Source organism: Camelina sativa, chromosome 19 (genome assembly GCF_000633955.1).
Source record: "Camelina sativa cultivar DH55 chromosome 19, Cs, whole genome shotgun sequence".
Classification (NCBI taxonomy): Eukaryota; Viridiplantae; Streptophyta; class Magnoliopsida; order Brassicales; family Brassicaceae; genus Camelina; species Camelina sativa.
In genome coordinates, this window is record NC_025703.1 from 24,824,276 (window position 1) to 24,846,939 (window position 22,664).

Below are 22,664 nucleotides of genomic sequence, written 5' to 3' on the forward strand. Positions count from 1 at the left end.
GAACTCACGAGGTTGTTGTTTCATTAAAAATAACAGGAAAGCAAAATTCTGAAGTTTCTGGGGTTCATGTGGAATCCGCTTTCATGGGTCATGGAAGCTGCTGCTATCATGGCCATTGCTTTGGCCAATGGTGATGGTAGACCTCCGGATTGGCAAGATTTTGTGGGTATCATCTGTCTGCTTGTCATCAACTCCACAATCAGTTTCATTGAAGAAAACAATGCCGGAAATGCTGCAGCTGCTCTCATGGCTGGTCTTGCTCCTAAAACCAAGGTAATATGTTGGTGATTGTTGTGACGTTATTGTACAAAACATTTCAGAGACTTTTCTTGAGCTTAACCTGTTTCTCTGCTTTCAGGTTCTTAGGGATGGAAAATGGAGTGAACAAGAAGCTGCCATTCTTGTCCCTGGTGATATTGTTAGCATTAAACTTGGAGACATTATCCCAGCTGATGCCCGTCTTCTTGAAGGAGATCCTTTAAAGGTTGATCAGTCTGCTCTAACTGGAGAGTCCCTTCCTGTGACCAAGCACCCTGGGCAAGAAGTTTTCTCTGGTTCAACTTGTAAACAAGGAGAAATCGAAGCGGTTGTCATAGCCACAGGAGTTCACACCTTCTTTGGTAAAGCTGCTCACCTTGTGGACAGCACTAACCAAGTTGGGCACTTCCAGAAAGTTCTTACATCCATTGGAAACTTCTGTATCTGTTCTATTGCTATCGGTATCGTGATTGAAATAATTGTCATGTACCCTATCCAACACCGAAAGTACAGAGATGGAATTGACAATCTCTTAGTCCTCTTGATCGGTGGTATCCCCATTGCTATGCCCACGGTCTTGTCTGTGACTATGGCTATCGGGTCTCACAGGTTGTCTCAGCAGGGTGCCATCACCAAACGTATGACAGCCATTGAAGAAATGGCTGGTATGGATGTCCTGTGCAGTGACAAAACCGGGACACTAACCCTCAATAAATTGAGTGTGGATAAAAACTTGGTTGAGGTTTTCTGCAAGGGTGTGGAGAAAGATCAGGTTCTACTATTTGCAGCTATGGCTTCTAGGGTGGAGAACCAGGATGCTATTGATGCAGCCATGGTTGGAATGCTTGCTGATCCAAAGGAGGTATAACCCTTAAAAGTTTTAATTACTTCTAAAGTTTAGTGAATGCAAGAAAACTAGTTCTTATTTTTCACTTGTTGTTTTGTAGGCCCGAGCTGGAATCAGGGAGGTTCACTTCCTTCCATTCAACCCCGTGGACAAGAGAACTGCTTTGACTTACATCGACTCTGATGGTAACTGGCACAGAGTCAGCAAAGGTGCTCCCGAGCAGGTGATGAATCTTCAACTTTCACCCACAGTTAAATTTTTTCTTTATACGGTCTACTAATTCGATTCTCCTACACAGATCCTTGACCTTGCCAATGCCAGGCCTGACCTTAGGAAGAAGGTACTCTCTTGTATTGACAAGTACGCCGAGCGCGGTCTTAGGTCACTGGCAGTTGCTCGTCAGGTACTTATATATCATTGATTCTTACATTTTCTGTCTTTTGCATTTTTTTTTTGCCTGGAAACAATTGCTCAATTGCCTGTTCTTATTCCTTTTTAGGTGGTCCCCGAGAAAACAAAAGAAAGCCCAGGTGGACCATGGGAATTTGTCGGCTTGTTGCCTCTTTTCGACCCTCCAAGACACGACAGTGCCGAAACCATTCGCAGGGCGTTGAATCTTGGTGTCAATGTTAAGATGATTACTGGTAACTATATTTATTCATATAACTATTTTTTGGTCCATGAAATCCATGGTTATTTAGATGTTTTCCCCTAACATGTGCTCTAACTACGTTGCCAGGTGATCAACTTGCTATTGGTAAGGAAACTGGTCGCAGGCTTGGAATGGGAACCAATATGTATCCATCTGCTGCTCTTCTCGGCACTGACAAGGACTCGAACATTGCATCCATTCCTGTTGAGGAGTTGATTGAGAAGGCTGATGGGTTTGCCGGCGTCTTTCCAGGTTATAACTTGCTTTCACTTTTAAACCTTATCATATGTTCATTATAAAAGTTTGTTATATTGATCCAAGCTTCTTATGTTTTCTGATTGCAGAGCACAAATATGAAATTGTGAAAAAGCTGCAGGAGAGGAAGCACATTGTTGGCATGACGGGTGATGGTGTCAACGATGCTCCCGCATTGAAGAAAGCGGATATCGGTATTGCTGTGGCTGATGCTACAGATGCTGCTCGTGGTGCTTCAGATATTGTTCTCACGGAACCTGGACTGAGTGTCATCATTAGTGCAGTGCTCACTAGCAGAGCCATCTTCCAACGAATGAAGAATTACACAGTGCGCATTCTCTTAATTTTGTTTTTTTTTTTTATCATGCCCACCACTTGTTTTCGTTTGCGTCGGAGATTAATTAACTCCTTTTTCCTGCTTGTCACAGATCTATGCAGTCTCAATCACAATCCGTATAGTGGTAAGTAGACACCCCGTTTCGAAATCTATCACTTGTTTAGCCTTTTTTTTTTTTTTATGTACTGATCATATTACGTTGCGACTTTTACAGTTTGGTTTCATGCTTATTGCTTTGATATGGGAATTTGACTTCTCAGCGTTCATGGTTCTGATCATTGCCATCCTTAATGACGGTGATACTTTATCCCTTTTCTATACCACGTCTTGATACTTTATCAACTATATCTTATGGTATTATGTGATCACTATCTCGTAGGTACTATTATGACAATATCAAAGGACAGAGTCAAGCCATCTCCAACACCTGATAGCTGGAAGCTTAAAGAAATTTTCGCCACCGGAATTGTGCTGGGAGGTTACCAAGCCATCATGAGTGTTATCTTCTTCTGGGCTGCTCACAAGACCGACTTTTTCTCGGTAATCATCATCACTTTATCTTATTTCTTTTGCTCTTTGGGTACAAGTGCTTCAGGGATTATATAGATATATGGCCAGGCCTTTTGCTCCGAATCTTAAGAAATTATATCACCTTTAATTTGCAGGACAAGTTTGGAGTGAGGTCAATCAGGGACAATAACGATGAACTAATGGGTGCTGTGTATCTACAAGTTAGTATCATCAGTCAAGCTCTAATCTTTGTCACCAGGTCTAGGAGTTGGTCATTTGTGGAACGTCCTGGGGCGCTTCTGATGATTGCATTCGTCATTGCACAACTGGTGAGAACATCAAGTACACATATTTTCTGGAATATAATTAGGTAAAAGAAACCCATTGAATTCATTCACTCTTCCATCCAAATGCAGGTTGCGACATTGATTGCTGTTTATGCCGACTGGACATTTGCAAAGGTGAAGGGTATCGGCTGGGGATGGGCTGGTGTGATATGGATTTACAGTATCGTAACATACTTCCCTCAGGACCTTTTGAAGTTTGCCATTCGATACATCTTGAGTGGAAAGGCTTGGACCAGCTTGTTTGACAACAGGGTACATATAACTAATTCTCTCTATATCTATACCACTATAGAGACCTCTTTTTACAACCTGATGGGTAACATACTAATCACCTCTTCTGCTACGTTAACAGACCGCTTTCACGACCAAGAAAGATTACGGTATTGGAGAAAGAGAAGCTCAGTGGGCTCTTGCTCAAAGGACATTGCATGGTCTGCAGCCAAAAGAAGACGTTAACATCTTCCCAGAGAAAGGAAGCTACAGAGAGTTGTCTGAGATCGCAGAGCAAGCCAAGAGAAGGGCCGAGATAGCTAGGTAAGTAGTGATTAAATAAATCTCAACCGAAAATGCAATTGATATGATTCTGATTGGTGAATGCTTGATGTAATGTTGCGACAGGCTTAGGGAGCTTCACACATTGAAGGGACATGTAGAATCAGTGGCAAAGCTAAAGGGATTGGACATTGATACCGCAGGACATCACTACACTGTGTAGTTGCAGTTGCACAACACAAACACTACTACTACCAACCCAACCTCACCATGACTCCTCTTTTGTTTTGTCTTCTTCACAAATATCTCTTTTAATGTCATTACAGTAGAGGGAAGAGAACTCTTGTGTATTTGCCATAACTCTTCCAAAACTCTTTTTTTTTTCTTTTTCTTTTATTGTTAGTCATATTGTTCTTAAACTTGTACTACTCGATCTGAGCTTTGGAAATTTGCCTTTGAAGAAACAAGGCCTTTGCCTTTGTGTTTTGGCACTTTGGCTACCACCCTTTTTAATGGCCTAATGTGATCTTGTCACTCCTCTCTCTCTTGCTTTGTCTGATAAATTTCATCTTGAAGATAATATCTAATTTTATTAGTCTGCGAGAATTTTCTTTAGTTTTACAAATAGAATTGATATATACAATACTTCTCTATATAATCAAGATGTCTATCTTGTCTTGTGAGATAGATTGAGATTGTAGTAAAGAATGACTTCGCGCGTCACGTGCAAAGATTTGGATGATGACTTCAAATCATAACACTTCCTGTGATCTTACCTCTATTATGTCACCATTCATCTTAAAGTATGTATTATTTGATCATTTTCTTAGTTTTTTGCCAACCGATCATTTTCTTAGATTTCAGATAATACATATTTTGTTACTCACGAATACATCACATCAATGCAAAGAATAATTAGATAAAATCAGTCTTAAAATAAAAAATTAAAAAAAACTATAAAAATTTGGTTTGTTTTGGAATACTCTGATATATATATGAACTAAAATCAAATACTGAACTTTCTAAGGAAAGAGAAACTAGACAAAACAAAGGATCTGGCCTGGGTAACACATGATATCTTGGATGCATCACAAGTCACCACAACCAACAACTACTTCAAATCAAAATTTGTAAACCATCAACTTTTATTCACATGTTGAACTTAACTGCATTATACTTGTTATTCATCTATATGTTAGCTTCTAAATTTCAACCAATTTTTTTTACGTCAGTATAACCCATATTATATAAATTAATAAATTCTGCCTTGTGATTATCCTTATCATATTTAAGCGAAGAAAGAAAAACTTCTTAGCGTTACTTAAAAACTCATTTCTTGAAAAAAATCAAGAAAAAGTAGCTAAGTTAGCTTTAGGGATCTTGTTGAAAAGTGAAATAAAAACTGAATCGTAAATTTGTAATATTAATATATTTTCTTAGAAATTACGTAGCTAACTTTTTTTTTTCTTCTGGTGTAAATTAAAGATAACACATGAAACAATGAATTAAATTATATCCAAGAAGTATTAATTATCTTGTACAATATATTTTAGAACCATCATCTGCAACTCAAGACATACAATGTAGCTTCCTATCTCACTCAAAATCTCCTCCATGTTCATCTCTTCTCCACCTGGCAAAAGCTTCTGCAATTCTTTCAACCTCTTCTTGATCTCTTCTCCTTCTCCGTTGTCGCGGTCTTGGTGTTTTTGTCCTCCTTGCTTCTTGCTCGATCTTTCTATAATCTCGGAAGAAGAAGTAGTGCTTACTGGATCGTCATGAGGGGAAAGTAATAGCTTCTGTTGCAAGAAACGGCTCCACGCAAATTCTTGAGCAGACAAGGCGAAAGCCATGTCTACTTCATGTTTCACGGTTTGTTCGAAACTTTGGTGGTTGGTTTGTGAAGAGGATTTGTTCAGGTTGATCTTCTTGAGAGCTGGAACCAAGTGACTCGCGTATCTTCTGGCAAAGACCGCCTTAGGATTCTTGTTTGGCTGGAGAGAAAAGACTCTTTTCCTCTTGTTCATGATTCGCCTCTCCATGTGAGACTTTGTTTGTTTCGTAGGAAGTCTACAAAGGAGATACTTATATATATAGCAAGAAACTCACAAGGAGAGAGAGAGAGAGAGAGAGAGAGAGAGAGAGAGAGATGATGGTTTGATAATGTAGATGTGAAGAAGTAATGTGATATTTCACACGATCGATCACACTTTATGAAGTTATTTCTTTGGATATAAATGAGCTAATATGTGTGTGGGCACAACACAAGTATATGAAAAATGGTAAAAAAGAAATGTAGAAAATAGTGAAAGAGGGTTATATAACTCATGAGTTTCTTTTTTTTTTCTTTATAAATATAAATATTTTGAGATAAATTTGATATGTGTCATGCATATATGTTTTCTTTAACAAGAAAAAAATAAATCCTACGTTTTTGTCTTGTCACAGCATATTTTACATGACGGTTGAAAATCTTTAAGAGAAAAAAATCCTTTATCCAAATTTTGATCTAATAAGAAAGAATACTTATATAGCTCTTTTTATAAAACTTCTGAAATTAATTAGAAAATGTTAACCAGAATCAAAAGCATAAAAATGTATAGTGCAATTCCCTCGGTTTAAGATTAGCATTAACAATATTCGGTATACGATCTTTGGAAGCTAGTTGAGCAAGATTGATATTAAAGAGAGGGGAAAAAAAAAGAAGAAGAAGTGAATAAATGGGTGATGGAAGAAAAAAACACATGGAGTCACATGGAAGAGCTCTAAATTTGGATGAATCATACCTACCCTAAAAGAGAGGGGGCTTGAGTTCCCTCATTACCATGTGGCTCCGTTGCAACAATATGAAGACATCAACACTCAAACCCCACCTCCTATTAATGTCTTCACATGCCCTTCTCTCTCAATTACATCCACACATTGTATGAGTATACGAATGCATGTCATGTATATATGTATGCATGTGTGCATGTGTTTGTGTCCTTGAGATTTTACCCATTTGTTCTATCTTTGTCCTGTACCTCTATTTTACCACCCTCATCAATTACTCTCCTTTTGATTATTCTCTTTGGCTGCACTTGTGATGACTTTGAAATTATTGGTTTCACCACCCACATCCTTCCTTTTTTGTTTGCAATTTTGAAAACACAAAATTAAACTTTGTTTGAATTAATAACGTGACAAAGATTTGTAACCGTTATGTTGAGAATCACAATCAATGGCACACGAATTTTATCTCTTTAACATTGTGATTTGTGAATAGTTATAGCACTTGAACCTTCCTAATTTAAGTGGCTTAAGTGTAGTTTAAAAATTATAACAAAAACTGTGAATGGTATACTTCAACCATACACCGCATATAAATCACTTTTTTTTTGGGTGTATAGTAATTACAGTCGTACAGTATCACATTTTCTTCATACCACACTGCACTTTTTCGGCTCACCATTCACAAGGAAGTTAAGACTTAAGACGTTAGTAGTTTCCAATTAATATGCTTTGTTACACAGTTTCTGATTTATCTTTTCGTTTTTTTTTGTTATTATGATTCAACGTATCTGACCATCTCCAATGGTTTTTTTTTATTTATTCCCTCTATAATAGTGGTGGATTTTACTCCAATTCATCTCTATTCTCACCTCTAAAATAGATATTACTATTTTTTCTCTATTTATAGAGGAACCTTTGTAAAAAAAAAAAAAAAAAAGTCCTCTATAAATAGAGGAAAAAATAGCAATATTTATTTTAGAGGTGAGAATAGAGATGAGTTGGAGTAAAACTCAATTCTATTGTAGAGTTTCTCTTATAAAGGCAAAAATAAAAGACCATTGGAGATGCTATTAAGCGCAGAAAATAGAAAACCATTGGAGATGCTGTTAAGCGGAGAAGGTTTAACCTTTCTTTATTACATATCAAAAATTATGATTTGACTTACAAATATAATTCAACGTTTCTCTGTTTATTGGTAATAATAAATATTATTTCACAAACTTGAGTTTTGACGGTTAATCAGATGGAAGTACAGTACTCATGTTAACTATCACATTTCTGGAAATCAAAAAAGCCATTCTCACAGAACTACATTAAAAAAAATAAACATGAACCACTAAAATTAATATAATATCCTCAAAATTTAAAACAGAATATTTCAAATTCCCCTATATATATCGATAAAAACTGTAAAATTCAAAATATAATGTATATTTATGGTATTCGTAAATTATTTACTACTATATCTCTAAATTGTTTTTGTCTATTACTGTGAACATATTGTCCAATTCAATGTTTAGCCACACTGTGAGATAAGTGGGATTTATTACACCTGACATAATCAAATGTAAATAAAAATCCTTATCTATCAAAGTTTCACCTACTAAACCACTTTGATCCTCTTTCAGAGTTCAAAATCTAGCTAATTTTTTAAAAAGACAACAGTAACTATTTCCGTACATTCTTCTAAACAAACGAACGAATTAAGTATCATAAAATATAATCTCATGAAAATCTGATTCCGCACATTCATTTATAACCAATAATATAATAAAAGATACATTGAACTATTTTGTCGGTTTGAATGATGATAAATCGTACAACTCTGTCAGAAATTTTGTACAAAGTCTGTGATGGTAAATGGGCATGTTATGTATGATTTGCTGATTTGATTAAAAATAGTTTAAAAAGGTGACCCAAAGATATGGTTTTGGATTGGGGCTGGGAGGATCATGCATGTGGATTGAATTAAGTACATTGTTTGTATTCTTAATTTGGATGCATTCCCACAAATGCCTCCACGTGCATGCACATTACAAGTTGTATCCCTAAGTCCCCTCATTTACATCCTTTGTATACCATAATACAGGAATGATTAAAACAGATTAGTTAATAATTTATTTGAATTTTTAAGAATTTTAAAAATGATTAGTATCTTTTAACTGTAAAAACAGGAAGACGATTCTGTTTATACAAGTGCTTAAGAAATTTTTGAAAATAATGTATTCAAGAAACTTATGGTGATTGATATAAACAAAGCCACACAAATGCTAGAGGTCATCAACGCAGTTTTTAGAATGCTATTTATAAGTGAGACATCAATCCTGATTTAGTTTAGATTCAATATGTCAAAGACTGGATGATGTTATTTTCCATACTTAGTCAAAAAAACCTTTAATTGATTTTATTTATTATAGAGAGACTGAAGAGTTTGACCAGATTTCCTCGTTTTTGGTTAGGATTGCAACAACGAGTCTCGTCCTCCTTCACATCTTTTTTTTTTTTTTTAGTTTTGTTAATTCGAAATCTTTTATCAAAACAAAAATCTTAGTCAAATCTTACGTACATCGCGTGCAATAAACTTGAAACACACACACAAGCTCATACAGACAAAACGGATTTGATTTTTAGCCACTGGTGTATTTTAGTAGATTTTAACTATCGTTTTTCTTAACAATTTGGAATTGGGGTAAATAAAGTGGATTTTTATTATACAAACCCATGGTGTTTCTACCTAGACAAGAAATCCAGGTGAGAAAATTCCACCTCCTTCTGAGTTCTATGTTTCACTTCACTGACACCACATACTTTGATTGATATCTATTGTGATGGGATCATGTTCATTTGTAAGCTTCAGATATTACAGATGAACATGAAATGTTATTGAAATGCTAGCTTGTTTCTTTTATAAGTGTATATGTTTGAGTTTTGCTTTGTGTGGTCACCGAGTTTGCCTCAAGTAGTTTTCTGTAGTCAAAATCTAAAAGAACTAATTTTATGAAGCCTGTTGTTGGACCTATATAAACAATGGAACATGATGGAATTATTTAAGATTCATTAAGATGACAAGTGCCTAATAAACAACAAGTTCAAGCAATAACAAAGCAGCTCTTATTATCATAAAACTTATGGGCCTATTTTTTTTCTTTCCATTTGGTGATTATTACGACAATTTTTAAATTTCTTGAAAATCCAAGTGAAACTGTTTTTTACTTGCACAAAGCAGAGGGAGAGAAGAGTCATAGGGGTCAACTGATGGATTTAGAAAAATTATATGAGCCAATCCCAATTAACCTAATGGATTTGATATTTTGATGGTATAGCCCTTTAGGTTAGGGCTGATAGTTATCGACCCGGTTATTAAAAACACTATGGGTTATGGTTTAAGTTTGATCAATTTGTCTATATAAACACTATGGGTTATAGTTATTCCACAAGACTCTCTTGTGTGCTTTATAGATGGCTCATGGCATCCGCATGACGAACGAAGTGGACACGGCTGGATTGTATTTACCGGGAATAAGTTGATCCATTTAGGACTCAAGAGATCGCGTAGAAGCCTATCCCCACTACATGCAGAACTGGATACCCTTACTTGGGCAATGGAGTGCTTGCTGGCCTTGGATATGAAGAAAGCCTTGTTTGTCACATACTGCATGGATCTAATCGCAATGACGACATCTGAAGAGGATTGGCCTACCTTTACTTCCGAGTTGACAAATTTTACTCTTTAGAGATGGTTTTCTAGATTTTAGTATTAGATATATTCCTCGGAATGAAAATATCCGGGCTGATAAGCTTGTGAATTGTGCAAGAACGCGAGGGTTTTGTTTTTCCCATGTAAGTTCATCGGTACCTAATTGGCTCTCTCTCGAAAAAAGTCACATCCCATAAGCTATTGTATGGGGTTTGACCGACAAAAAAAAAAAACTATGGGTTATAGCATGTAAATTGTGGATATCCTTATCAATATTACACAACTTTTAAGTGTGGTATGTAAATTATGGAATTATCAATATTTTTATCAAACATTGAGAAATGGGGTTCCAACATCCAAATTAGGTGGTCGAACTTTTTTTTCTCCGTCAATGAACCACCGGAATACAAAAATATTAAATAAAAAATGCAAAATTCTTAACGTAAAATATAACAAACAACAAATCACTAGTTGACACGTGAACAATCACGTCTTATCTCACCGGCGTTACCGGTTTTAACTCCAACCCGACCCAACTTCGCTATAGCAGAAACAAAAGCCTGTCTAAAAGCTACTTCACTAGAAGCAAATGAATTGACAGTTGATCTAGACCGTTGATCAGAGAACAAAACTTGATCGGACGTGAACAAACCCATCCCTTTTTGGAGGTTTTTGAAGTAAGCATTGTCAAAGGTATTTGGAGAAGTCGGATCCATGTTAATCGCGATTCTCGGGTCGTTTTTGATGGGGCACATTTTTCTCAATTGTAACGCGTAACGAATGTTTAAAGTCGGATCGATAGTTTGTTTCGGACTGAAGTTGTAAATTCTTTTTGAAAACTTTCCACAATGTGCGAACCCGATAGTATGCGCTCCTAGTATTTATCATAACAATTAAGTAACTGTTAGATTTGGTTCCAATATATGAACTAAAATCGGTATAATATGGTTTGCTTTGGTTTAAATACCTGAGAGTGCGATCATATCAGTTTGGGATAGGCCGTGACGAGCGAACATAGTGTTAAGCTGATTCAAATTGAAACCAGGCTGAGGTAGACTGTGTTGAACGCTAGCCACTGTCGATAGTCTGCCGTCTCTCCTCCCTAGCTCTACCGGGTAGTTCGGTCCTCCGGTCTGCCAATAATGTATTATTTTTAAACTGTAATATCTTTTATTAACAATCACAAAAATGTTTATAACGTGAACACAGAATAATAAATGCGACCTCTTATTTCACCTACTTGTGTAAATAACATTTTTCAATGGTTTCCAAGAGCCCAACATGATGGATATGGTTTTTTCTTTTCTACTCGCGTATAATTATAAATAATCATGATATTTGATTTACTTCATACTTTATAATTTACCTAGTTAAACGAAACAGTCACGTACAAATGGTACTTAATAGAATTTTGAAAAAGATGTCAAATAAAACAATAAAAATAATTTTATACCAGAACAACGACGTCACGAGTGGCGAGAGCCAAAATGTCAGCACATGAGACTTTGTTACGGCAGTTAGGATCCCTATCAACGGCCTGCTTCGCCTTCGCCACGGTGTCGAATCCATCTCCGGCGAGTGACACGTCATCAGGGTGATCCTTCTCCGACGGTGATGCCAGCAATATTGAAGCATCACATCCCTATATATATAACGTTAAATAGTCAAACAATATATATATATATATATATATATATGTATATTCAAGATAATGAGTCTTAGAAAGGATTATTGGTAGTTTGATTAAAAAAAGATCTTACACGGACGAAACAGTCATGGAAGAAAAGGCGGAGGGTTGCTGGAGCCGTTACAAAAGTCTGTTGAAACTTTTGGCGGACGGCATTGCGGACGATGGTTTCGACGTTAGGACATGAGTTCCGGTAAAAATTTGTCTGAAGCTGAGCAGAGACAGATGAAGAGAAGAGAATGAGAAGAAGAGCAGCAATGGAGAAGCTGCGTTGGTTCTTCATAGCTTAATTAGAAAGTTAATGTTGTGTTTCTTGTGTTTTTGTTTCTATTTATAGAGAGGATATATCATGTTTTAATTAATGGTTACGTATGGTACATGCAATACAATATAGTTTTATAGTATATTGATGAATACAATTATGATAATGACTTTGTTACAGTCTGTAATGTCCAATCATAGATTTTGACAATTTGACATGAGGCTAGGGTGAGGCTCACACACTCACTCGTGTTTTCATTTCTTGTAAGATTATATTTTTCTTGTATAGCGGCTTATATATATATAGTTTAGATGTGCATTAAAAAGAGTTGAATGGACTGAAAACATAATTTTGATGAAAAATTATTGTTAGTTACAATTAAAAAATTGTATTTTCTCACTAATATAGTTTTCTGAACCAAAAGCAAAATCTAAGATTTTCGACCTGTTAAAATCTAAACCAATTTCAGTGTCAAGTTTAAATTCATGTTAATCATTATCTTATCTTTGCCAACTCAAATACATGTTACCACTTCGCAGCAACTACTTGAACAAGGGGGACTAAGAAGAAGAACTCTCATGTGATTTGATCTATATATCTTACATAATTACATCCCTCTCAAGATCTAAGTTTGCAACGAAGTATGAGATCTAAAGTTGACTAGTGATGAAAAGTGACTTTTGGTAATTTGATTGTGAAGATTTTTTTGTTTGTAAATGAAAAGGCATCACGGGAGATGAGGTATGTGCAGTAAATTAAGTTGATTGGTCTGTTATATAATTTCTCCAATGGATTAGGACAAATATTAATATAAATATTGAGACCTCTAAACAATTGTCAGCTCATCACATGCAATGAAACCTTGATTCAAGGAAGAAACTACGCAGCCTGTGACATAATCTCTTGGCTGTTCTTAGTTTTCGTGTATTGATTGATAAACACATTAAGATTTTTTTTTTTTTGGTTGCAAAAGCCGTTGAATATAGAATATAATGATAATAAAAGTCCCTGAGAAAAATACTCATTATATATACATAGGAAAAAATGCCAAAAATATGGTATTTTTAAAAAGTAAATAAAAGAAGAAAGATAGATATTGAAATTGGTTATAATGGCTATTAGAAAATAGTAAAAATGGACTTGTAAAAAACTGGATGAATAGTGTATGTAACACATTATTTTGGTTCAAATTGACGTTGCAGTCCAGAGATGGTCGATTTGGATCATCATTTCCGTTAGGTACATGATCAAGCATAGTTGTAGACCAAACCAGAACACCTACAACTGTATTGTCTATGGATACTGCAAGCTAAAAGGGAAAGATGAGGCAAAACTGTTTGTCGAAGATCTGTGGAATCTTGATCCACATGTTCCTAAAGAGGTTGTTACTGGAACGGATACTGAAGAAATGGCCATAGTTAATTGTTGATGAGAAACCTCACAATAAACTTGTCAAACCCTGACTTCAAATTCGCTGTAAGTGCTAATTTTATCATTCTCGTTTCTGTTCATATATGGACACTTTGACGTTGTGAATGCTTTGGTCTGACAATTTGGTTCTGATTCTAAGCTTTTTTTGCCTATGACTTGATGGTGGCAGGTACTTGAATGGCAAAGTTTTTCAACAAGTTCTTTCGAATGACCAAAATTAAAAAGATCAAAATCCATTTGACATCATCTCCTACTTTGTATTACACATCACAACAACTAATTTCACACATACAGACGACTCACAAAGAAAATGCTGAAAGATAAAGAGTGTTTGAAAACTTAAGGGATTTACTCCGAGTCAGAATCAGAACGAGCACTCTGCCTTACGTTCCTTCTGACTTGTGTAGTAGACTTTGGTTTATGAGATGACTCTCCCTCGTAATGGATCACTTGCGCTCTGGCTATTCTCTCTTCCAAATCCTCTGTGCTGAAATCATCTTTCCCTCCCAGCTCATTGAACCCAACCTATCAACAACAACAACAACAACATTGATCATCCATTAAATCGTATCCTAAGAAAACATTCGTGTTTAAGCAATTATCATAATCAATACCACATAATCATCCACTTTAGTGTTCTTAATCAAGGCAAGAGTAGGAAGAACAACAATCTTGAGCCTCTCAGCCAAGAATGGACTTTTCTCAGCTTGTATCTTCACGAAACGCGTCTCAATGTGTTGCTTTGCCAATATACTCATATGCTTATCCATCACCTACACAAACATCTCCCTCTATAAACATTAATCATCTAAAAAAATAAATAACACGACACAATCAATACACAATTAGTATTGTAAGCTTTCTAAACACCAATGCAAGTAGATACAAACTTGAGTCTTATGTCAAAACATGTCTAGTGGCTATGCTAAAAACCAATATACCATTTATAAACATCAATTATCCAAAACACACACGACAAGATCATCTTCATAGACACTAAGAAGACCACAAGGAAGAAGAATGAAGCAATGCAGACAGATTCACAAACTTGAATCTTTATACCAAAACAGGTCAAGTGGCTATGAACAAGAAGCACCATATTTGGATTCCTAACATCTCTAATCAAAGATCATACATACGGCAACTGAAACGAGAGGAAACGAATGCGCATACTTTACAGGGCCAATTCTCGCGGTAGAAGTGGCATACGACGCGTTCGCTAGCTTTAACGACGGTGAAGAAGTCTTTCTCGGAATGGATCTCAGAGTATTCGCCATGTCCAAGACTCATCCAACGTTTCTTTTTCTCGGCCATCTTCTTCATCTGCTTTAACCTTCTCTCCCTCAGAACCTCTAGATCGTCTTCGTCAAGCTTCTCTAAAGACGCGATCTCGTCGTCTATCTTATCTTCCATGGCTTTCGCCACCGTTAGAACTTGCTTCTCCAGAATCTGCCATGGAATTAAAAAAAAAAAAAAAAAAAAAAAAAAAAAAAAAAAAAAAAAAAAAAAAAAAAAAANTTACAAATCAAATCGAGATAACTTATATCCATTGAAGAAGATAGAATCAAAATTGCATTTTCGAAATGGTACCTCTTGAATTGGATTCGCCATGGTTGTTGTTTTTTTTTCTGCAGTTCTGAGGATTTCAAATTTTTTTTCTGTAGATCTTGCAGATTAGGTTTTTTTTTTTTTACCATTATTACTATGAAGAAGATGCTTATCACGTGACAGTCCACGTGACTTTAATAGTGTTAAGAAATATTGGGCCTATTGATTATTAAAGAAGCCCATTTAATCAAGCAAATCGGTTGCAAATCCATGAATATCATCCGACCTGAGATTAGTAATCGGATGATATTCATGGATTTGCAACCTCTTAAGTTTTTGTTTTAGTTTCTAGCTTAAATTACTCTTTTTAGCAGTATTTAATTTGTTTTTTCGAATTATTTAAGGTTTTTTCCGTCTTATAGTACCTAAAATAAAAGAAATAAATAAATATTTTTGTTTGTCAAGTCATTTATGATATACACATTTCTACCATTACATTAAAATGAATTAGAACATAAAGATTACATATAATAATTACAGTGATGAGTCAATGTAGAAGTATAACTAAGTGAGCATTAAAACCGGTGAGAAACATATTAGTATTATGTGTGATGTCCATTTCCTATTATAAATATATTTGGTGTAATATAATTCATTTAAATTTGAAAAAAATTGTAACCATTTGATGACTATCTTTGGTTTGATATTTTATCAACCATTACTTTGAGAATCTATGTTTACTAATCTGTATATATGAAAAATTTGTGGCACCTTTGTCTTGTGTGATAAATACATGGAGGTTTTCACAAACTTATGCATGTTTGATAACATATATGATCTCATTTGAGTTGTTTAATTTTCGATTTGAGTTAGCAACTTAGATTCATATCTTTATCAACTATTCAAGAATCATTTTTTTTGATAAGAACACATAATCTAGTATGCTCTTTTAAGATTATCCATTAATCAATATTTTCAAATAACTTAAGAATGTACACTGAAAATGAACAAATTTGGACAAGTAACGAGGTGTGTTGAAAACTGACCTTTTTCCGCTTTTAATTTAGAAGAGATCCATGATTTGAACATTCTTCTTCTTCATCATTTGAAAAGAAAATACTAAGCTTAATCAATCGAGACATATAAGATAGTGAATATTTTAAAAAGTATGTGTCTTATACACTAAAATTATATGAAGCCTATTCTTTTGCACAATTTAGATATACGTTAAGTTTTTGTTTTTTTTCCAATCATGAGTTTAATTTGAATAAGTATTGTTTATTCTGCAACGGTCTTATGTAAATAAGACATATCAAAATGGAATAGGTATAATTTTTCAGGATACAAAGGTTGAAGGTAGACTTAGAAATGACATACTAGATAGTGACCCGTAAGTGTGAGGAAATGTCTACGTAAATTTAGATTTATTTGTTATAAAATTATAGTAAAAAATTATTTATTCTATATATTTTATAAAATTATATATTTAATTTACTTAAGTTCATATTCGGATTTCGACCCGTAGTCGGTACTACTATTTTGGTTTGGATGCAATATCAAATGCGTTAATTATAAATTCGGTAAAATCTTTAAAGAAAACTAACATAACATATATTGACATATGATCTGGTATTGCAAACTGATGTGATCATGTTTAGAGATCTTAATATACCAAATTTACAATAGTGATTGGTGTTAATTTTACAGCATTGCAGTTATTGGTAGAATATATTAGTATATATTAACTTTATATGTAAAAATTACAATTAGATTATGTATATGTATATAGTCGATATTATACTCTTAGTACTGTTTCTATAGTGAATATTGTGTATAAAATAAGTTTTAGCTTATTAAATAGTTTGTTATTGTTTCCTAAGATTTCTGAAATAATAAATAAAATATGTTAACAATTTCAAAAATATTGTTTTATTATTTTGTAAACAAATATAAACTTTTATTTTGTTAATTATTAGATTAATTAAAATGCAAGTATTTTTCGTAATATAGCACATAAAAGCTAGTTAAAGTTCCAACGATATTGATTAAATAAGTATATAGAAATATTTTTAAAATATAAGTAACACTACAATAAAACAAAACAAGGGTTTTAACGTCATTTACAAAATGACTCTAACAATTTGGCGTCAGTTATTTGCGTCATTTAGTTAACCGATGTTTTAATTTACGTCACTTTTAAAAAAAAAACCTGGTTTGCTAAACTGACGCAATCTGTTCTGATTTATTTGTAAATTATCTTTTGTTTTTCTCGTTAAACTAAATAAACTAAAAAAATACAAAATGACAATGCTCTTAACATCAAATATAATTAAAAAAATATATATTATTTAATAAGAGTCAAAACATAACGTCTAACTTTACAAAAAATTCCTAAAAAAAACATCAACTATTTAATATTTGCCAGAAAAAAACATGAACTTTTTTTGTTGCCAGAAAAATACACAGATTATTTTTTTAGTTAATAAAAAATACATAAACTATTATTTTTTTTCATTTTTTCCTCGTCTCCGTTACGACCGTTAACGACATTATAACGGTGTTACTATTTTTGAAAAACATTCCAGAAAAAAACACAAAGTATTTAATTTTGCCAAAAAAATTCATGAACTTTTTTTTATTTACCTGAAACATACATAATTTTCTATTAACAATGTTAGAGATCATAACTCATAATTTTCTCTGCTCTCTAGAACTTCATACAAGTTTTCACTACTATTTAGGATAATTAAATTTAAGAACAAAAATATAATTAGATTAATCGATTTCCAAATTTCTCAATTAGTATTGTTTTTGCATAAAAAAATGGTGAATCAGGTTAGGTTGCAGGAGTTGATGTCCCATGAAATGACTTTAATCTATGATCTCGATCAAGTTTACCTACACCAGGCCAGTTGATGATTTACACTGGCTATAAGCATCATAAAAGATACTAAACTAAGGAGATGAACATTTCAAAATCTCATAAAAGGTCTACAAAGGTGGAGATCTCATGAAATTTTAGAGTTTAAGTGTTTATGAAGTTTCAAAATTTGTAAAGTCGGTATAAATCCAAAAACAACACTAATTGAGAAATTTGGAAATCGATTAATCTAGTTTTGTATTTTTGTTCTTGAATTAGTTATCCTAAATAGTAGTGAAAACTTGTATGAAGTTCAAGAGAACAAATAAAATTATGTGTTATGATTTTTAACATTGTTAATGGAAAAATAAGAAATGGAATATTACGTATTTTTTAGGCAAAGAAAAAAAGTTCATGTATTTTTCTGGCAACAATAAATAGTTTGTGTTTTTTTCTGGAGTTTGTTTTAAAAATAGTAACGTTGTCACAATGCCGTTAACGGTCGTAACAGAGACGAAGATAAATTGTAAAAAAATAGTAGTTCGTATATTTTTTATTAACTAAAAAATAATCTGTTTATTTTTCTGGTAATGAAAAAAATTCATATTTTTTTTTAGTAAATATCAAATAGTTGACGTTTTCCCCTTACAAAAATACAAAATCGTAGGAATATGGAGGATATGGTTTACTCTGTTTCCATGAACGTCCTCTATATAAACAGTGTTTTGTGAAGGCCTGCGGCTCGAGCTTTTTTTTTTTCTTTTTCTTTTTATTTATTTATTTATTATTATTTTTTTCTTATATTAGAACTCCCAAATGGGCTGGGCCTTGGCCTGTTACAATTCGGATCCAGTACAAAATTAGGATTTACAGAAAACAAAATAGAGCAGCCGCCGCAAGAGGATCGGATCCTGTTGATCACCGGGAACAGAGAGTCAGCGCACCAATCCCGGTGGATTCAAGGGCCACGGCTTTGCGGCAGCAACAACAGGATCCAGACCACCGACAGAAGAATCTAGTTTCTGTCTTAATCTTGATCCGGCGGGCCACCTGACCCGCTACAACCCTCCCGGTGTGCACAACTTCCGACAACCGACATCGATGTTGGCAGTTTCTGACCTAGCAAACCGCCAAAACTCAGATCTATCCCCTCCTTTAACCACCAACGGCTTCGATCTCCCTCGAGCAAGGAAAACTTCAAACCGGTCCGGTGGACACACAATTCGCGGCAATTACAGAGGCTGAGGGCTCACCCAGACCAACTGCAACCAGAATCCGCGGCAGCCAACAAGATCCAAATGGATCGAGCCATTAACCACCTCGACGAAACAGCACTCCCCACCACTCACCCTTCGGCTTCCGCTGTAGTCACAGCGAGCCGTTGAAACGGAGGAGCCGAGAAGCTCCGGCGATAACCCACCGGCGTCCTCAAACCAGGGGCCTTTACACCGGATCTTCTTCTCTGTTTACCGGAGCCATAACCACACCGAAGAGAGAGAACCACGCCACCACTGTCGGTAGAAGAAGACCCTTGCTCACTCTTGGATCTTCTTTGCAAAGCCAATGCCTGCAGTTAAGCATAGATTACAAAAGAAAAAAGAAGAAAAGAAAAAAAAGAAGAAAAAAAAAGAAAAAAAAACAGAAGAAAAAAAGCGGCTCGAGCTTTGGCGTGGTCCTAATTAATTTTGATGAAGAACTCAAATCCTCCTTGCTCGTGTATAGCTTTAGGAGTTCCCACCATGAAATTTCCTTGTTTTAAACTGATCAAAAACACAGAGAGATTCTATAATTCGCCAGAAAAAAATTCTAAGCTTTCGTCATATATCCTAACAAGATATGGAAACTAACCTGGTATATATCAAGATTCTTCTTGTGGTTGACAGCATCAAACTCACCAGAGTCATCAGCTTCAATCACATAATGCTTTACAACTCAGAGTGAATAAGAAACTTTTAATATAACCATCTCGACTGCACATACCAATGTCAGACAACAAACAAACAAAGTTTATGCAAGAATTAAGTTTTAAAAAGGTAAATATGATCTGGACCTGAAAAAGTTAATCACATGGAATCTGAGAATTTTCAAGATCTTCTATTTGCCTCACTAATCTAATATTAGAAATATTATCAGATATAATCATTGAACTTTGAACATGAGGATGAGGATCTTCAATGATAACCTCAGGAGGAATTTCATCTGAAATAGTAGGATCACCCATATCATACAAGTCTCTTGGTTGGACACTCCATTCTTTTTCTTGTGGATCTTCCACATAGTAAACCAATCTTGCCTGAGAAGCCAGCACATAAGGCTCATCTTCTTCACCATTTCCAGTGTGACTTAGACGAGAGAAATTTACCATAGTGTGACCAAAATCATCCTTCTTATACCCTCGAGCATCACGAGTATCAACCCATTTACATTTGAATAACACAACTCTAAACGAGTCATAGTAGTTCAATTCCAGAATTTCAGTTAATTTCCCATAGTATGGAAACATCTCCGGCTCTAGGATTAAGATCACGTGAACTTGCATAACTAATGGTTTCAGCTGAGACAAAAATTCCACTATTCTGAGTTGTTAGGTCTTGATCCCTTTCTATAGTTTTAAACTTGAATCCATTGATGTTATATGCTGAGAACTTTAAAACCTTACTAGATGGATCCGGTGCAAGGTCATCCTTTTCTACTTTTTGCTTAAGCCATTGACCAAAATGGAGGTGCACATATCGATCTATATCTATCACATCCTACTGAAGCAAGAAGCAAGTCAAGCAAAACAAGAACATGAGAAAATAACATTTTGGTTCCTTTGAGCTCATATTTCTCACATTTTTTCACTTTCTGTTGAACACAAGTATCAAACGGGAACATATAAGAAACGAAATAGCAGTTAAATCGTACAAAAGCAAAGCTCAACACTCAATCTAGATGTAGACTAGTGAATGGTACCTTAAATTTCATTTTTCTCTAAAATATGAGATTCACCAGAGCTGAAAAATTGATCCTAAATATCTTCAGGAACCCTTCAACCAAAATTCATAATCATTGTTAGAGTCGGCATATTTCGTCAATAACACAACAAAATTTAAGAAATTCAAACCTTACGAACCTCTTATGGAGTTGCAGAAAAATTTTCAAATTGAAATTGATGAAATCGGTGAAGGATTTGGGATTCGTTGAGACTTGAGACTGATTAGTGATTTTAATCCAGTTAGAAATGCACAAAAACGAAAAACCCCATGATTTTGATTTTGATTGCTCTGTGTTTTCTGGGTTGAGAATCGAGAAGAAGCTTTGAAGAAGAAGAAAATTTAATTAAACCTAAGAATTTAATTAATTAAAAAGCTAGGACGATATAGTGTAAAACGTCTATAAATCAATACTCTTTAAATTAATACTCAGATATAAATTAATAAATTATTTCAAGTCCCAAGTTAGATCGGGATAAAAAATAACACATTTCAATAAAATAATAAAATAATAATTTATTTAGAAATTCCATGTAAGAATATGGTCCGTCAATATCATAAATTAATAATCATAAAAACTAATATATATATATATATATATATCTAAAAAAATCTAGCGAAATATGATTTTATTGTTGTTTGTCTACTCTTGAATTTGCATTTTGGTTGGAGCTCATCTCTAATTTTTTCATTGCTGTATTTTAAATCTCATCTATAAATTGTAAAGAGTCATAGATGCGATAATTGCTTCTTTAGTAATTTTAAGGTACCACAATATTTTCTGCGACTTCATCATTACCAAGGATAGTTGTAACAATTTTTTATAAACTCTAAACTTCTAACATTTCTCATTTTTACCTAGATAATCTATTAAACAATGGACAATCATCCTATTACGATAATCAAGATTATAAATTAAGAAAATTCTTTAAAAATGTGAATGATAACAAAAAATCTTATTTTGTAATAGAAAATTTTTAATATAAAAATGAGAAAAACTCTTCATAAATTGATAAAATATTATGGTCCCGACCTTATTAATTTATATAGGTTTTACAGTAGATTAATTTGAAGACATCAACATTTTTATTTTTATTTTGTTGTTTCATGTTGGGTTTGTTTGGGCTTTTTCGTTTTCTGGAAACTAATCCATTCACAAATTGAAAACTTTTAGAAAATAAAATAAATGTTAGCGTCGATAAAGCAAATGATATTAATACCCGTTCCATTCTAACATTTAACGTCAGTTAAAGAACTGACTTAAAGAGTGTTTCTTGTAGTGTAATGTTGTATCTTAGTTTTAAAATATACATGTCATTATTAAATAATTTAGATATGTAAATATTTAATCTTAATTTTATAAATAAAATTAAGTTTTATAATTGTTCTAAATAATTTATTATTGTTTCTTAAAATTTCTGAAACAATAAATTGAATATGTTAAATAATTTTATTAAATAATTTCAAAAAATATTGTTTTATTATTTTATTAACTAATATAAATTTTTGTTTTGTTAATTATTAAATTAATTAAAATATAATAAAATATTTTTTAATATGTCACGTGATAGTAGAGTTAAACGTTAACTACATTGCTTAAATAAATTTAAGTCTATAGAGATTGAAGTTGAACAATATGCATATCTTGGAAGATTACAAGAGTTTATGCAACTATTGTTTTAGAGAAGGATACTTTTCAGTGTCGACATCTTGCGTCCAATACTTTTTCTACAT

General features: G+C 33.8%; 4 protein-coding genes and 1 long non-coding RNA gene across 5 annotated transcripts; 1 reads left to right on the forward strand and 4 right to left on the reverse strand.

The window, feature by feature from the left end:
* Nucleotides 17-4,211, forward strand: LOC104767114 (ATPase 1, plasma membrane-type). The gene is made up of 14 exons (XM_019241036.1): nt 17-273; nt 359-1,120; nt 1,206-1,328; nt 1,404-1,508; nt 1,605-1,749; nt 1,845-2,009; nt 2,102-2,340; nt 2,441-2,473; nt 2,564-2,645; nt 2,729-2,889; nt 3,015-3,188; nt 3,276-3,458; nt 3,559-3,740; nt 3,825-4,211. The coding sequence occupies exons 1-14, from the start codon at nt 67-69 to the stop codon at nt 3,919-3,921; spliced, it is 2,658 nt and encodes an 885-aa protein (XP_019096581.1). The 5' UTR covers nt 17-66; the 3' UTR covers nt 3,922-4,211.
* Nucleotides 5,185-5,888, reverse strand: LOC104767115 (uncharacterized protein At4g30180-like). Its single transcript, XM_010491145.1, has one exon. The coding sequence runs from the start codon at nt 5,738-5,740 to the stop codon at nt 5,225-5,227; it is 516 nt and encodes a 171-aa protein (XP_010489447.1). The 5' UTR covers nt 5,741-5,888; the 3' UTR covers nt 5,185-5,224.
* On the reverse strand, nt 10,510-12,190 carry LOC104767116 (peroxidase 16-like). Its single transcript, XM_010491147.1, has 4 exons — nt 11,928-12,190; nt 11,621-11,809; nt 11,135-11,300; nt 10,510-11,041 (listed from the first exon to the last, which is right to left on the reverse strand). The coding sequence occupies exons 1-4, from the start codon at nt 12,135-12,137 to the stop codon at nt 10,635-10,637; spliced, it is 972 nt and encodes a 323-aa protein (XP_010489449.1). The 5' UTR covers nt 12,138-12,190; the 3' UTR covers nt 10,510-10,634.
* LOC104767117 (thioredoxin domain-containing protein 9 homolog) lies at nt 13,763-15,242 on the reverse strand. Its single transcript, XM_010491148.2, has 4 exons — nt 15,138-15,242; nt 14,721-14,996; nt 14,162-14,320; nt 13,763-14,072 (listed from the first exon to the last, which is right to left on the reverse strand). The coding sequence occupies exons 1-4, from the start codon at nt 15,156-15,158 to the stop codon at nt 13,896-13,898; spliced, it is 633 nt and encodes a 210-aa protein (XP_010489450.1). The 5' UTR covers nt 15,159-15,242; the 3' UTR covers nt 13,763-13,895.
* LOC104767118 lies at nt 18,709-21,281 on the reverse strand. The gene is made up of 3 exons (XR_764182.2): nt 21,071-21,281; nt 19,804-20,984; nt 18,709-19,715 (listed from the first exon to the last, which is right to left on the reverse strand). It is a non-coding gene; the product is annotated as an uncharacterized LOC104767118 (long non-coding RNA).